At 35.4% G+C, this 17,944-nt stretch overlaps 1 protein-coding gene across 1 annotated transcript; it reads left to right on the top strand.

Moving 5' to 3' along the window:
- Positions 1-16,601: 16,601 nt before the first annotated feature.
- On the top strand, positions 16,602-17,519 carry LOC140055504 (uncharacterized). Its single transcript, XM_072100846.1, has one exon. The coding sequence runs from the start codon at positions 16,602-16,604 to the stop codon at positions 17,517-17,519; it is 918 nt and encodes a 305-aa protein (XP_071956947.1).
- The last annotated feature ends 425 nt before the right edge of the window (positions 17,520-17,944 follow it).

Raw genomic sequence — 17,944 nt, 5'->3', positions numbered from 1 at the left:
AAACGCCCGAAGATAAACAAAAATACATTTCGGACTATCGAACCGTAGAAGGTATCAACTTGAATCATGACGACATTGCGTACAATCCTGGGCTTCGATCTCTGGCCAAATTAATGCTAAATAGTTTTTGGGGTCAATTTGGTCAGCGTGAAAATCTTACGAGAATTAAATATACGCAAGATCCTAACGAGGTTTACGATATTTTATCGAACCCCCGGTACATTTTGTTAATGATGATTTGGCGGAGGTAAAATACGAGGACGAGGAACAATTTGTTGAAGTTAACCGAAAGGTTAACGTTGTCATTGCGTTTAAAATTATACGAGCTGTTGGAGAAATTACAGGAACGCGTCTTGTATTACGATACCGACAGCGTAATCTACGTGTCAAAACCCGGGGCTTGGGACCCTCCCCTGGGCGACTACTTGGGTCAGTTAACGACTGAGGTCGACCCTAAAGACGGTAAGTACATCGAGTAAAATGTAATTGTAAAAAATACCTGTTTTAATCAGAGTATTGCAAAAGTAATTTATTTTTGTATTTTATTTTAGAAGTTATAGAATTCTTATGTAACTTAAGAGTCTCAGGTATTTCACGCCCAAGTTTAACCCCTTTACTGACGATACCTAATGATTTTAAAGTAGTTCTTTTAAATTGTGGGTAGAATTGGTGTTTTTGTCGAGTATATTTATCGTGGACTGGACAACTGAGCATTAAATGAAATTATTTTGGACAATTGCTGGGAGTAAATTATGAAAAGCTTTATGCATTAGAGAAACTGTAGCCTATATAGTTTTATTAAATTATAAAGAACAAGAGTTTTTACGATAATGAAACTGTGGACCACTGCGATGATATTAATCTGGACGAGGTAAGTCATTTTTGTACAATTAATAGATTAATAGATTAGTCGATAGGTTTAACCATGCCCATTCATTGCTGAATGAAACCCTTATTTGAAAAACAAAATTTGACCTCAATTTTCAAAAAGAAAAACATTAATTTGCAGTGACTAGGATAATGAAGAATATTTTTTACCAAATAAATAAACATTCACAAAAAAAATGTAGTTAGTAACGTATATCATATATTATAGGCTAATACTGTAGGTGGCCCTACAGTAACAGACTATAATAATTATAATTGTAACTCATATACAGATCAGACTCAGTGGACACGGTTCATTCATCCTAAAATGCTCATAAAGGAACCCTTTTTCTTTTGATACCAATTTATTTCTTTTCATAAGTAGATATATTGTTTTAAACGGCGGCCGAACGGATTGATTGGCGACCGGAGTGATCAGTCATCGTTGAATACTCCTATGTTTAATTGGCATGGGAAACAAAGTAGCCTACTTACCTTGTACATGTACTGCCTGTACTTGTACGTACAGCATTTGTATCCCAATTCCTCCATTTGGATTCATACTGGCAGGTGTACAGCACAATGAACAGCAGCTGTTACCATGTTTACCTCCATGCTGTTACCATGGTTACCATGGACTTCGACGAGGGAATGATTCGAAATCTTTTCACAAAGGCTTTTATTATCGAAAACAGTACTTCCTCCATTGCATTGTTATCTAAATAAAGATCAAGCTTTGTTCTTTACTGCATGCTTTAGTGCGACAAGGATGAGGTCGTTTGGACTTAACTAATCGGATTCACATGATAGCGTCGATACTTAAATCTAAATACAGTACAGTACCTATTCTTGTAAGCAACATAAACAAAACGTATTTAATACGTTGCAATGTAGAATCGTACATACAATTAAGTTTCATTTTTAATGCACACTTTAGTCTAATGGTGGAAAAATGATTTTTGTTCGCTGGAACCATTTTCAGAATTAAACATGGAGTAAAGGAATTAAACGAAACAAAATAAATAATTATTTATTTATCAAATTTCATATAGCAATCAAATGGCCATAAACAAACATTTTTTTTTATTTTCAATTTTTACAGTTAGTCGTAAAATCATAATCCATTAAATGTTCGTACATCATCATAAGTTATTACATTATAATTCTGTAATTTTTAGCGGCGATTATCGTAAGAAACTGATTTATCTTTACCATCATGATAATCATTACGATCTCATTTCAACAATAAAGTGTAAAGAGTGCAATAGATTTTTAAACACCTGCAATGTTTCGCCAATCATAAAAAAAATCTCCTGTTTCTAAAAAAAGTTTCAGTATGTGACAAAAATAAAAATTGTTCAAATTGTAATAATATGATCGTTCAAAAAGATCACAATTGTCAAAATCGTTTTTGTTGAATTTGTAAGACTTTCGTTTGATACGATCATCAATGCTACATAGAACTGGTTGTAGCCCCTAAGCATACTGAAAAAAGGGCTGTCACTAAATATTTCTTTTTCGATTTCGAATGTACGCAAGAAACTGGCGAGCAAAAACCAAATGTATGCGTTCTTCAGAAAACGTGTCTTTATTGTATCGATGGTGCTAATGATTCCGAGTGTGACGTGTATGGGGGAAAAAAAATGACTTTTCACGTACGTCTGCATACGTAGATTTCTGCGATTATGTATTTAAAAAGTACAAATATAATGACAATATTTATGTGTTTGACCAATCGTTTTACAGTAGTGTATACGTTTTCTAAAGACGGCGATTACCATCATGATAATCATTTACATTATGCAGGTCAAACGGGGGAAGAAGGGCCTTCAAGCCTGGCCCCCAATGTATACATTTATTGTGGCAAAAACTTTCAATAAAGTTGAATTAATACTCCAGTTACAGAAGATTCATAAACTGATTACAACAAAGTGGAAGCTGTTCGAATACCACTCTCTGATAAAGTTCACGATATAGTATGCCGTTGGAAAAAATAACTGTTCGTGTGTGTATTAGGCCCAATCTGAAGAAAGGGGCAAGTTCAAGTCTGGGAAAAGGGATGTAAATTTTCCAAAAAGACAATGGTTCAAGTTAATTGAAAAGTCCAGCGATATACAGCAGATAATTAAAGAGGTTGATTACTACGAAAACGCGATCATCCTGATAATGCAGAATGTGGTTATCAGTAACTAAAAATGATAACACAGAAATAAATAAGTAGCATTGTAAGTTTGTCCTCAGTCCTCCACCCCCAATTCCATACAATAGACGAGTCCATTTTAAGTGCATAGACCTAAGGCTTTGTTCTGGTGCGGTGGCAGCCTTGGGCGATTTAATTACCAATATCCGGACCTATAATGTCTGACTTTTGCTGGTACAATATTGTACATATGGTGCTATACTGAAAATCCACAAAGCAAATATATATATGATTTAAAGATTGGAAAAGGGTTTACTTTATTATACAATTATTTATCGTTTTGTTATTTTTCTAGGTACTAACCATCATGCCCATTCATTGATTGCTGAATAAAACCCCTATTTGAAAAACAAAATTTGACCTCAATATTCAAAAAGAAAAACATAAATTTGCAGTGACTAGGCTAATGAAGAATATTTTTACCAAATAAACATTCACAAAAAAAAAAATGTAGTTAGTAACGTATATCACGGCGGCCGAACGGAATGAATGGCGACCGGAGTGATAACAAAGTAGCCTACTTACCTTGTACATGTACTGCCTGTACTTGTAGGTACAACATTTGTATCCCAACTGCTCCGTTTGGATTCATACTTGTGTACAGCACAATTTACCATGTTTACCTCCATGCTGTTATCATGGACTTCGACGAGGGAATGATTCGAAATCTTTTCACACAAAGGCTTTTATTATCGAAAACAGTACTTCTTCCACTGCATTGTTATCTAAATAAAGATTAAGCTTTTGTTCGTTACTGCCTCCTGCTTTAGTGCGATACTATCCTTGAAGGATGAGGTCGTTTGGACTTAACTTATCGGATTAGTCCATTCACACAATAGCGTCGATACTTAAATCTAAATACAGTACAGTACCTAAGCAACAGAAACAAAACGTTTTAATACGTTCCAATGTTTCATTTTTAAAATATTAATGTAAACTTTGGCAAAATGATTTTTTTTTTCGCCGGCTGGAATAATTTTCAGAATTAAGCGAATAAAATAAATAATCATAAACCAACGTTGGAGGGCAGCAGGATATGTAGCTAATAGGGACTACTTTAATTTTTTTTTTTTTAAATATCAAATTGCACATAGCAATCAAATTAGGCTACTACAGCCACAATGAAACATTTTTTTTATTTTCAATGTGTACAGTTAGTCGTAAATCATAATCCATTGTTCGTACATCATAAGTCATAAAATAAAAATGTTCAACAAATAAATATATTTAAATGTTTTTACAACTTACCATATCACAGACCTGTAAATTTAGCTGAAATGACTGTGCTCCATCCCTCACTTAATTCTAACAATAGACGAGTCCATTGTAATTGCATATCGCCATGGGCTTTCGTTCGAGTGCTGCGGTAGCCTTAGGCGGTTGAATTTTCAATTTCTGGACATTATAATTAAAATATATTATCTTGCCTTTGTTTGGTACAGTATTGCACATATGGTGCTATACTGAAGGGTTAGAGCATGGAGGTATACCAATAAATAAATATATACATATATACTCATGGCATAGTAGTTGGCCTAGTTTAGTAGTATATATAGTAAGTAGTTTATTACACTAAGATTTTTACCTGCATGTTTTATATATTATTCAGATTTTGTTAGTAGCGATGATTCGCTGTTGGTAACCTCTCGAAATGATCAGTTAACCCGACACCGTAGTCTATAACATCGTAGTATTGACTGTAGCCTAGTTTAACATTAAAAGTAATACAGTAGCTTATTTCTATTATTATAACAACTTCAATTAAAGATAAATGTTTACTTGCCGAATAAACGTTGCAACATTTAAAATGTTTCACTTAATGCTGTTACACACCATTGGATATATCTACGCACACCCATTAGAGAAATGAGAACAGATCACGAACAGCGTCTACCGAAGATCACCTGTTAACACGCGGTAATATTAATAATAATACCACATTTAAATAACATTCGGTAACTGAAACACGCAAACTATGGTATTATACGTAAATTTTTTGACGAAAAAAACAAAATAATGAGTTCGGGCTATTTAAAGCAGATACAGCACCACAAAACAGTTTTAAACTACATTGAAACGTGATCAACGGCTAGTTTATTCCTAAAGACTACACATAATGCAACTTGACTGACTGTCTGCAGGCATTTAAATTAGCTTTAGATCGTTTTTAGGATTTTGATTAATTAATGGGGACATCCCTACAAGACGTGGAATTGTTGGAAAAAACCATAATTAGCCTAGATAGGCTAGGCCTTATTAGACTATAAATAAATAATAATTAATAATATATAGGCTCGTACTAGGTACTAGTATAGGTATCCCAAATGAAGCGGATTTTCGTTACGGCAAATCGAACACGTTCATAAAATGTCCCCAAATTACAAAAAGTGACGTGTCTTTGAAGTTAAAAATATAATATTTCTTATGTACCCATGTGAATAAGAATTATATTTCTGGAAAGAGCTTGTTTTAGGGTTTATTTATATATATTTTTAATCTATATTTATTAAAGATTTTAATAAATGTACATGTAAATAGAAATGGACATTTTGTGGAATATTTGTGTTGATGATACAGGCAAGTTATAGAGATAGCTAACACTAAATGTAAATTTAAAAGAAAGAAAATACTTTCATGTGCATCGACTCAATGCAATGTGTACGAGCTGATGTTTTGTTTTCCTCTGGTGTATCATTGATGAGAAATATATTTATATATTTTTGGAACACAATTCATCAATAATAATTAATAATAATAACTTCCTAACTCGTAATCTGCCTACAAAGATGGATCTGGAAAAACGCATACAGTTGGTGTTGACAACATTGTCAAAGGAGCTCCTGTTGTCCAGAAATTAAGAGATTGTGGGGTTGAATGTGTTGAGGATTTGCAGTACATCAGTGAAGCAGATTTGAGTAAACATTTGAAACCCATTCAATGTCGCAAGCTTATGCATGGAAAATGAATACCGGTATATAAAATCGGTGATGTATACAGAGAGATGACGCTGTGTAGTGCGCGCATTTAAAGAGAGTATAGTTTCCAAGAGCTAGTATTAAATAGTGGTATTCAATTGGCTAGTTCGTGTGCTCACCGCGCTTACAATAGAACAGGGCAACCATTGTTACGTCATCAAATATTCGAAAATAACTAACGACTATTCCAAATTTAAGTCAGAATGAAAAATTCTTTCAATCGATGAACAGTGATTTCAGTTTGGAAATACTATACATCTATTTCCTATCACGTTTGCTATACTTACGTCATCTGCTATGGCAAAGTTGATATTTAAAAGAAGATATAATGCTTCTTTAGAAGAAGCCCAGAATGCGGTGAGATCAAATGAGTATCCCGCCGCTAAGTACGCTAGGTTCCTCCAGGTGAGGAATAGAAGGGCTAGGCCTAGAAACAGGGCGCGTCCTTATGTCAGAAGAAACGCTAATGTTAACCCAACTTGTAATTTACACGAATTAGATAAAACAAATCAGCTGATATTAATTATTGTCATTTTAATCATGAATTAAATAGGCCTACTAGTGACGACCAAATGTTGTCTTCAAATACAAATGATATGCCTATCATAATAAGTAGTGATATAAGTAGTGATAGTGACATCATTATTAGTAGCAGCAGTGATAGTATAGTAGTTGGCCTAGTGAAAATCAAATGTTGTCTCCAAATACAAATGATATGCCTATCATAGTACGTAGTGATAGGAGTAGTGATAGTGACATCATTATTAGTATTGACAGTGATAGTGATAGTAGTAGTTGGCCTAGTGAAGATCAAATGTCTCCAAATACAAATGATATGCCTATTATAGTAAGTACCGTAGTGATAGGAGTAGTGATAGTGACATCATTATTAGTATAGCAGCAGTGATAGTGATAGTATACTATAAGTTTGAGCTGTTTTTGTTTTCATTATCTTACCCACACACACGCATGTACCCCAAAATACTTACTCGCATGTGTCGCATCATGACAAGCCCTACTTTCAGAGAGCCTACCATCGGTATTACATTCCATTATGACAGTAGGCTAATTCTTTTAATAAAATTATTATACAAATAATCCAACCCGTTCTTGATACAAATGTGATGTGTATTAACATTTATCCTTGCTTGTGATTCTTCGTTTTTGTCGTATTATTATACACTTTTAAGACACTTATTAAATAATTACATTAATTACATTTGATTTGAATCAATGTTATCAGTACGTGATGTGCTTCGATAAAACTTTTGGATTGAACTAATCATGATTAATAACGACAAATAGGAAATGATAAGGCCCCTAATTTGAAATGTTTATTGTAGTGTAAACATTACTGTTTGTTATTAATTTTTTTTTTATTCGACAGATGTGTCCTAGTGGAAAGGGCTAAATTAATTCCCATAGCAAATGTGAAAACTGGAACAACTTATGCAAGAAAGTTACTCGCATTGGTTTATCCAGACATACAAGAGCTAATGGGAAAGAGCCTTACAGGACGGAAGTCAAACGCTTTAAAAAATAGTACTGAAAAGGAAAGTTTAGACCCCGCAAAAATTAGTGCTATAGTTGGTAAGTCCAATAATCTCACATTAAATGTGAAGAAAGGTATCTGGTGTGTTTTCCTGTGGTCCATTAATACCCGTCCTGTATGCGAGTTTGAATCCCGTCATATATTTGTTGATCAGAATGAAATGGAACTTTCGTTGATGACGGTTTAAATAAAGTATATAAGCGTAATGTGTATGTGTTATGATTTTGTGTGTAATATATCTGTAATCTTATTTTGACATTGTCTTCAAAATATCCTGTCATTATCCTGTTTATTTTATGTATGGTATCGAGACTGTAAATTTGGTAAATGAATATAATTAGGCATAAGCCTATAGATTGAATTCTTCATTCTAATTAAGTGAAAGAGAAATTTCTAAATATATTTTGTATAGTCCTACACAATAATTAATTGTGTAAGTGTGTACATTGTCCTATTGATTCATCCAATAAAACTCATAAACGCATGTGTTTCTTTTCATTTGTATATAATTTCTATCTAAACCAAATATTAACAATTGGTCAGAAGTTAAATCTATAAAACCTTTATCGATATTTCTATGAAATATCTATAAAGGTTCTAATACGAAATCTATCGAAAAGTCGATTTATTATAGAATTGCTCCGAACTGTATAGAGAAATGTTAATAACTGTATAGAAAAAGCTTTAGAAAGTCTATAAGAAACTTTAAAGAAATTCTAAAGAAACTCTCTTCGGATCACCGTTTCTTTTACAAGTTTGGGAAGAATTTCGATTGACAATTGGGAGATCGATAGAAGAAATGAAGAAAATGATGGATCGTTTTGATCAACTAGGGGAAGGTGGGGCATGATGGGACAAGGGGCAGGATGGGACATGGCTGTATTTTGAAGGCTAACAGAGTAGAGGGGGTTAGTTCTACATGCTTTATTACAGTCTTCATAATATACGTGTTGAGAAAATTTCAGCGAGAAAAAACAAGTAATTCTTTAGTTTTTTAACAATAACTGATTTAGCGAACTACACAATTTTGGCCAGGTAAGTTTTAACCACCAACTGAAAGTCTTTAACTGGTCATATTCATTCAAAATTAATGTTTTTTTAGAAAGGCGAGATACTACGTATTCATCCAAATGGACATTGGTCAGTCATGCATGGATAAACACATAGCATTCACTTTGGTAAACTATTACTGTTGGTGGGGCAGCATGGGACACTACTTGGGGCAGCATGGGACACTACTTGGGGCAGCATGGGACGGTGTCCCATCATGCCCCAAGTAATATTACATTGGAATTTAGAGGATTTTAAAGACATGACTACATATCTTATATTACATTTAATTGTTTTTCTTAAAGTAATAGGCCTATCCCATAGGCCTACATGTAACCCAGTATGCAGTCAAGCATTAGTTAAATTAAATTTCCATAACCATATTATATTCATCAAAATTTTTTTTTGTATAGGCTCCAGGATGGTGCGCAACTATAAGTGTAAATAAAATCGTTTTAGCTGGGATAAGTCCAATAAGGAGAGGGCAGTTGAAGCCGTTAAATCGTAGAGCCAATCCGACTAAAGGAAAGGCAATTGCCCTATCAAAAACTCAATCAATTATTAATGAAGAATACCTGTTCATTTTTTTATAGGGAAAAATACCAGGAGCGTCTAACAGAGGATTGGATTATGTGTAGATCGTGTAAACAGTGGTGCCATGAGGCTTGTGCACATTTAGACGGCATTGAAGAGGACTACACATGTGATATGTGTGTGTTTTGAGAAAGCAATGGTATAACCACGAATAAAACTATAATCACAACTTGCTTTGATTTTTATTTACTTTTGCATTTCAAAGTCACATCATTAGTAGGCCTATATAATTTATTATTAAATTGTCATAGATTTTATGAGGTGTACCTTTGAAACCATCTTGGTCTTAAAGTATAAATAAATGTGAGTGTTTTCAAAATAAACGACACATGTGCGACCTCTTTTATTTTGCTAATACATGACTGTAACTTGATAAATAGCATGTTAGACACTTCAGTGTGTAGATTAATTTAGCTGTCCCATCTTGCCCCGGAGGGTGGGGCACGATGGGACAAAAAGATATTTTTATGATCGCTCATAAAATATAAAATAAAGCTGTGATACATAAAATATGTTCAATATAAACTCTCACAGATACCACCGTTAGTATTATCAACTTTAACAGCAGAATTATTGTTGACAAAATGAAATAAAGTGATTTGAAAAAATATGTCCCATCCTGCCCCGCCATCCCCTATAATTATTCAAAAATTAACAAAACTCAGGCCTACAGCACAGGTAATGGTAAAAAGGCCGAATTCGAGTCCTAACCGTATCAATATAAAAGTGTATTGTACAGTACCCGGGGAATTAACAACTCCTTGTTCCAGGCATAGTAAAAGAATCTATGTAGGCCTACAAAAACTCGCTCACCCCGGATTGACTACCGTATAAATTGTTATCAATATACTCAATACAATTTAATAGCTATTTACATGGTGGAAAAGCGGTATGGCGACCGAAATGCATTGCATTGCGACCAAACCTCTCCAAATGATCAGTTAACCCGACACCGTAGTCTATAACATCGTAGTATTGACTGTAGCCTAGTTTAACATTAAAAGTAATACAGTAGCTTATTTCTATTATTATAACAACTTCAATTAAAGATAAATGTTTACTTACCAAATAAACGTTAAAACACCCACCAGAGAAATGAGAACAACAGATCACGAACAGCGTACCCTACCGAAGAGCACATGCTAACACGCGGTATGTAAATGAGCACATTTAAATAACATGCGGTAACTGAAACACGCCAACTATGGTATTATACGTACATTTTTGATGAAAACACTGATATACAATAGGTTGACTGGTGACTTTTCTATTCTAGAAGACAAGGCAAAGCAATTGATTGATGAAATTGAATCACCTGATTTGTTAGTAAATTGTGGCACTGGACCTCTTAGATCAAAAAATGCTCGTAGATCAACCTATAAAGCTATTTCAATATGTAAGTCCAGTAGCAATGAAATTAGGTAGAAATGAATCCAGAGCAAAGAACGAACCTTTCAATATGTTCCAATTAAAGAATCTTTACAATGTTTGTTCCAAAATAAGTCTGTACGAGATGAGTACCAAACTACCATGTTCCCTACTTATCATGGTTACCAAATGCATAGCAAGGAACCAGATAATTTATTCCATGATGTTACTGATGGACTAATGTTTTCTTTTTCAATGAACACCCATATGCCCTTAAATTGATTGTCTACCAAAATGCATTTGAAGTGTGTAATCCTATTGGATCGAGCAAGAAAATATACATAACATTCTTGGAGTTTATTTGACATTGGCCAATTTCCGACCACATCTTAGGTCTAATGTAGATCAAATGGTTTTAGTCCTCTTGTGTATTGAGAGTGATTTCAAATATGTTGGTCAAGACAAAATATTTACCGGTAAACCTCTTATTGAAGATTGTGACTTGGAATTTAATTGTATTGACATTTTGGAAAATGAAGAGTAAGTACAAGGTGCTGTTTGTTTTATAGCTGGTGATAATTTAGGATCAAATTTCATCAGTGGAAGTTGAAAATGTCAGTAATACTCCATATTGGTGCAGATATTGCTTGGTTACTAATGATGAATTCAAGGATGATCCATGTGTTACTGGTCAGAGACGTACTAAGGAAAATTATAATTCAGATTTGGAAGAATTACAGCAAAGTAACGATAACGACCATAGTGTTATATCTTGCTACATAAACAACATTACCTCACCAGCAGCGATAACACTGTTAGCCACAGAACCGAACACAACGGTTTTCGTAATGCATGCTGAAACAAAAACGAAGATGCTTCGCCTAGCTGACAAGTCAAAGATATGATATGATATAATAATATAATATTTCGAATACTTCAGACAGCTGAGGCTTGCCATATTATCAATTCAACAATAATATATGAACGTTCTTTATTAATTATTGCTCTATATATGATCTTTCAGGTCTACACAAACACAGGTAACTTTGATGTTGACATGGAAGCGGTCGATCGATTTATTAATCCCGAAAAGGTGTCGGTTCCAGAAGCTAGAGGAAGCCCCCCAAAAAAGAAGGCTTTCCATAGAGGGACCCAAAGTAGAAGCTCCCTTGATGAAATAACTTCTATTAAGGAAAATAAACAGTTGAAGAAATCTAGTAATATTGGTAGACTAGATCCATTTATCGATGAAGGAGTATTACGAGTTGGAGGTCTCCTGCGACGGTCAAATCAACCGAGAACTGTTAAACACCCAGTTATTGTACCTAGAAATCACCATATTGCAACCCTTATAATGACTGAGGCACATCAGATTTATGGTCACTGTGGTAGAAATCATCTAGTTTGTGCTGTAAGAAAGAGGTATTGGATAACAAACCTGCCGTCGGCAGCAAGACGACTCGTTTCAAAGTGTGTTACATGTAGAAAGTATCATCGGAAACCAGAGAGTCAAAAGATGGCTGATCTACCCGAGCAATGAATCACTGTAGGTGAACGTCCCTTTTGCTGCACGGGAATGGACTATTTTGGTCCCTTTGAAATAAAGCGAGGTCGAGCAACACAGAAACGTTACGGTGTCGTATTTACTTGCCTCAAGACTAGGTCTGTGCATTTAGAAGTTGCATGTTCACTGAAAACAAACTCATGTATCCATGCGATTAGACGATTCATCTCTCGAAGAGGACCCGCTCAAACAATAAGGTCCGATAACGGGACTAATATAGTTGGAGCACAAAGGGAATTGCAGAAGTCCCTTAAAGAACTTGATGTAGACAAGATCCAAAGAAATATATGCTAAAGAAGGGAATAAATTGGCAATTTAATCCACCTGCTGCATCTCACTATGGAGGAATTTGGGAGCGGATGCTTTTTTGGAAGAGGTGGGCGAACGAGTATCTTACCACACTTCAAGAAAGGCAGCGTTGGATACAATGTAAGAGGAATATTGCTGTCGGTGATGTTGTTTTGATAATGGAAAACTCCCCCAGGGGTAGTTGGCCAATGGCCAGAGTAGAATCAGTCCACAAGGATAAGAATGTAGTAAGGTCGGTCCAACTGAGGACAAAGTCGTCTACATTAGTTAGACCTATCGCTAAGCTTATTCTTATTTTAGAAGCCAGTGACTAGTTAGGATCTCCTAACTTACTTATCTCAAGTAATTATATTTACATTTATGATACTTAGTTATGTTGAATTTTATTTGTTAATGCTCATTGTTTTACTCGCATTAAGAGGGCCGGGATGTTTTGTCCCAGACATATTGACTTTGTAAAGCGTGCCCTCTAAAGTTGAAACTGCCTCTTGTCTTCGAAGTTGAAGATGGAGCACACCGTGTTCGGATTTGTCCAAAGAAAATTGATAAAAAATATAGTTTTTAAAGTTATTAATGACTAATGTTTGGATATTGGTGAGTTTAATATAAACTTGTGACTTGCTTGTATAAGTATGAAGTATTACCTAAGCATTGTTAGGCTAGTGGATAGGAACTTTCACTCATCACATGTGTATAATTGTTGTAGTGATCAGAGCGTGGTCGCTTGCGTACATGTCCTGTTTAACTCAAGCAGTGATACGAATTTGCCAGAAATCGCGGTTCAACATGTTCCCGAACTTTCTGATATTACTGTACATGTTGAGGACATGTATAGGCTAGGCCCTAGGCTAGATAGAGTAGTAAGTATATATTTGTACTTCATTTAACAAATTTTATAATTAGTGTTTTCACACAAATGTTCATGCATGATTGCCAATGATGCTGCTCTGTTACCATTGGCTGTAATGATAATATAGAAACCAACTGTACTGTAGTTGGAACTTTTAAATACAGTATTCATTGTTTCACTGAGAATGAAATAAAGTTTCAAACAACTATACTAGGTCTAGTTAAGTTAGACTACACAAATGAGTGTGTGGCAGAAGAAAAATGCTTACAAACTGTTTCGTTGTTCGAAATTGTTAGTGCACCCTCAGTTTTATGTTGGAGGCGAGTCGACGAAAAGAGTTAGGATATAGTTGAAAGAGAACAAAGTTATATGTAATCATCAAAGATAAGATTGATTTTTTAAGATGCCAGACCGTAAGTTCTGAAGTTGAAGTTTAGAATGATTACGAGATACAGTAATGGAGTTAATAATAATAAACCAATTAAATTTAATGTTTGTCTTTAGTGTAAGCCTAGATTAAGATATCAACGAAAGCATGTCCTAGGCTGGGTTAAAGCATCAAAACCCGTAACTTTTTCAATTTTCACGCGGTCCCGGCTGCGTGTGGCCGGCCTTAGTTTTGCAACACTTCACGTCCGCGTGTCCCAGCAACGCTCGAGAGAACCAAGAAACTATGAACGATCGCGTAAAAATGTGTAAAAATTAGCGGTCCGACTCGATCATCGTCAGCGCTATTTTATTTTCAACTTTAACGATTTTAAACTCAACGTCGACAGGAAAACAGGCTTTAGTGATTTGCTATTAGATTATAGAGGGCGTCATTGTGGATGGATAATTGCTGGATTTTAATTATTACCTTTGTCTTTTATTGTAGTTTTTGAACGACACACAGTTTAGAAATAAAGCAAAAGACAAGCAATCAGTTTTAGAGTTTGATTTGATGAAACATTCAAAAAGCTAGGCGCGGCCGTTTTGAGCGCTAGACTTGCAAAAACGATAGTTGAAGAAATGAAACTCAATTCATCGAAGGCTGCTGGGCCGGATAGAATCCCACCACGAGTACTTAAGGTCTGCTCTCCTCACCTTGATGGTATATTTACATTTATTTTCAATATGTGTCTTTCTTATCATGCGTTCCCGGATATTTGGAAACTTTCATGCATAATACCGGTACCTAAGAAACCTAAGATTAACAGCATGAATGATTTGAGACCCGTTGCACTCACGTCTGTCGCGATGAAAATATTGGAACGTATTATTTTAAAAATTATGCAACCTTATGCTGAAAAAGTGTTAGACCCGTTGCAATTTGCTTACCGATCACTCCGTAGTACCAGTGATGCGATTTATTTTAAATTACATAAATTGTATTCACATCTAGATAATGTAAAGAAAGGCCACTCGGCACGTATTATGTATTTTGATTTTCAATCTGCGTTTAATACCATACAACCCCATATCTTAGCAGACAAAATGTTGAATATGGAGTTTCCCCGTCCGATTGTTCGTTTAGTTTTAAATTTCATTTGTGATAGAAAACAATTTGTTAATATTAATGGTGTTAAGTCAGAAATCGTAACCTCTGACACCGGTGTTCCTCAGGGTACTGTCAACGCACCTAAATTATATTCCTTGTATACGGCGGATTACAGATCTTTAAATGATGAGCTTTGCCCCGTTGTTAAATTCGCTGATGACACTAGTACTATTACATAAATTGTATTCACATCTAGATAATGTAAAGAAAGGCCACTCGGCACGTATTATGTATTTTGATTTTCAATCTACTAGTACTAGTACTATTGGTCTCATAGTTTCAAACAATGATGAAAATTATCGTAGCGAAATACAAAGATTTGTTAAATTTTGTGACGATAATTATCTCCAAATAAATGCATCAAAAACAAAGGAGATGATCATTGATTTTCAACCAATCACTATCAAAGGTAAAGAAATTGAAATTGTTGACCAGTACAAGTATCTAGGAATTGTTTTCAATGATAAACTGAGTTGGGGAGACCATATAGACTTCATCAGCAAAAAATTAAGTCCCAGAATGTATTGTATGAGAACTTTATATAAATTTAACTCCTGTGATTTGATGTTACTTTCGTTCTATAGATCCGTTATATGTAGTGTTTGGACGTATTGCCTCTCCTGTTGGGCTGGTAATGTTACCGGAGGGAATAAAGGACGCCTTGAAACTTTCATCCGTCGGGCTGGTAAAATGATTGGTCTGGAACTGCCTTCCTTTACCGATGTGCACCTAGAACACCTCCAGAAAGATTTCGAACGCATTGAGTCGGATGCCTCTCATCCTCTCCACAAAGTGATCATAGACCAACTTAATCCAAGTGGTAGATTGAGGCTCCTCAGTGTGAAAACAAATCGATTTGCTAAATCCTTTATTCCCTCCGGTATCATCCAGTACAACAGGAAGTCAAGAAGATAATTTTATATTGTAATTTTTTAGATGTTTTTATATGAATGGTTTTATGCTATATTTGTTTTTATAGTGTTTTCTTTGTTATTATGACGAGCAATGAATTTCCTTTTTGAGGATCAATAAAAGTTATCTTATCTTATCTTATCTTATGAGGAAACTGTGAGCTACTCGGAATCAGATGCCACTGAAGAAATTTCAGCGAGCAAATTAAAGTTGCAGCACAGAAATGAGGAAACTGTGAACGACTTGGAATCAGATGCAACAGAAGAAATGTCAGCGAGTGAAATAAAGTTGCAGCACAGAAATGAGGAAACTGTGAACGACTTGGAATCAGATGCAACAGAAGAAATGTCAGCGAGTGAAATAAAGTTGCAGCACAGAAATGAGGAAACCGTGAGCGACTCGGAATCAGATGCAACTGAAGAAATGTCAGCGAGCAAATTAAAGTTGCAGCACAGAAATGAGGAAACTGTGAGAGACTCGGAATCAGATGCAACTGAAGAAAAGTCAGCGAGCAAATGAAAGTTAAAGCACAGAAATAAGGAAACTGTGAACGAATATTAAGAAGTTAGAGAAAGTGATGGGAGTGGATGCAGGTGACATACACAGGCCGATTGGAGCAGTGGATCTTTTAATTGGATTCGAGTATGCTGGATTTCAGCCACAGAAAGTGAAACAGCAAGGACATTTGCTTCTGATGGAAAACCTGTTTGGAACTTGTATCTGCGGTAGTCACGATTGTTGTGAAAATGAAGATTTGTGTAATATCAATCAACTTTAAGTGTTGGTGAACCAAGAATTCCAACAATTTTTAACAATTGAGAGTATGGGAGTGAATTGCCAACCAAAATGTGGAAATTGTAAATGTGGAAAATGCCCTTTGGTGTCGAGCAATTATACATTAAAAGAAAGAGAGTTGGAGATGATACAGGCGAGACTGACATATGAAGGTGGCAGATGGATTGCTCGCTACCCGTGGATAAGGGATCCGAATGAGCTCCCAGACAACAAAGCCATGGTAGCTGCAAAATTGAAGTCGTTGGAAGACAGACTTGGAAAAGATCCAGAAAAGAACAAGGCTTATAAAGAGCAGATACAAGATAATATGCTAAAGAGAAAGGTTGCACAGAAAATTGAGAAAAATGAGTTAGCCGAGTACAAAGGACCGGTACACTACCTAAGCCATCACCCCGTTTTGAAACCTGATAGTGAAAGCACGCCGCTTAGAATAGTTTTTAATAGTAGCGCAAGTTATAAAGGACATGTCCTAAATGAGTATGTGGCCAAAGGGCCCGACCTAAACAACAACCTGATAAGTCTATTACTGAGATTCAGAAGAGAAAGAGTGGCATTGGTTGGTGACATCCGCAAGATGTATCACAGCGTTGGCATGGCAGAAATGGATCAACACTGTCATAGATTCCTATGGCGAGACATGCAAATAGAAAGATCACCTGTTGTTTATTGTGTCACCGCCGTGAATTTTGGGGACAAACCATCTGCAACCATAGCTATCTGTGCATTACGCAAGACTGCGGAAATGGTAAAGGAGAAATTCCCCGAAGCCGCTAGCACCATACTACACAACGTGTACATGGACGACATACTTGACAACTTGGAAAGCACTGAAGAAGCTTTAAAGAGAGCTAGCCAAATTGATGAGTTATTGAAGAAAGGAAACTTTACGATAAAGATAAAGAAGTGGATTATTATTGGGATTAAAATGGCAGCCGGTCGAGGATAGGCTGAGTGTAGAAGCTGAAAGTAAATTACATGTTCCAGAGAATTTGACAAAAAGAACATGCTTGAGTCAGATGAATGCGGTATTTGACCCCTTAGTAATACTCTCACCCGTGACAGTAAGAGCTAAAATGTTGCCGAGAAGCCAGAAATATTTCACACTGGAATGGCTAAATGACAAAATAAAATCTTATCCTTATTGTAAACGAGACAAATCTCACAAACCCGAGACTATTGAGAAGAACTCCATTATAAAAAATGTCAAGTTGAAGCAAACCAGTACAGGAATGTTAACTATTTGTTACGGTATGTGTTTCTTACTGTACTGTACACACTATTTTAACTAAAATAACCTCTCATCTTTGTAGATATGACGACTAGGCCTATTACGGTACCGAAACCTAACTTTAATAGAAGTTTCAGTGATAC

The sequence above is a fragment of the Antedon mediterranea genome, chromosome 7 (genome assembly GCF_964355755.1).
Source record: "Antedon mediterranea chromosome 7, ecAntMedi1.1, whole genome shotgun sequence".
Taxonomy (NCBI): Eukaryota; Metazoa; Echinodermata; class Crinoidea; order Comatulida; family Antedonidae; genus Antedon; species Antedon mediterranea.
Note: the sequence above shows the minus strand (reverse complement) of the source record. Positions and strands in the feature narration are given on the sequence as shown.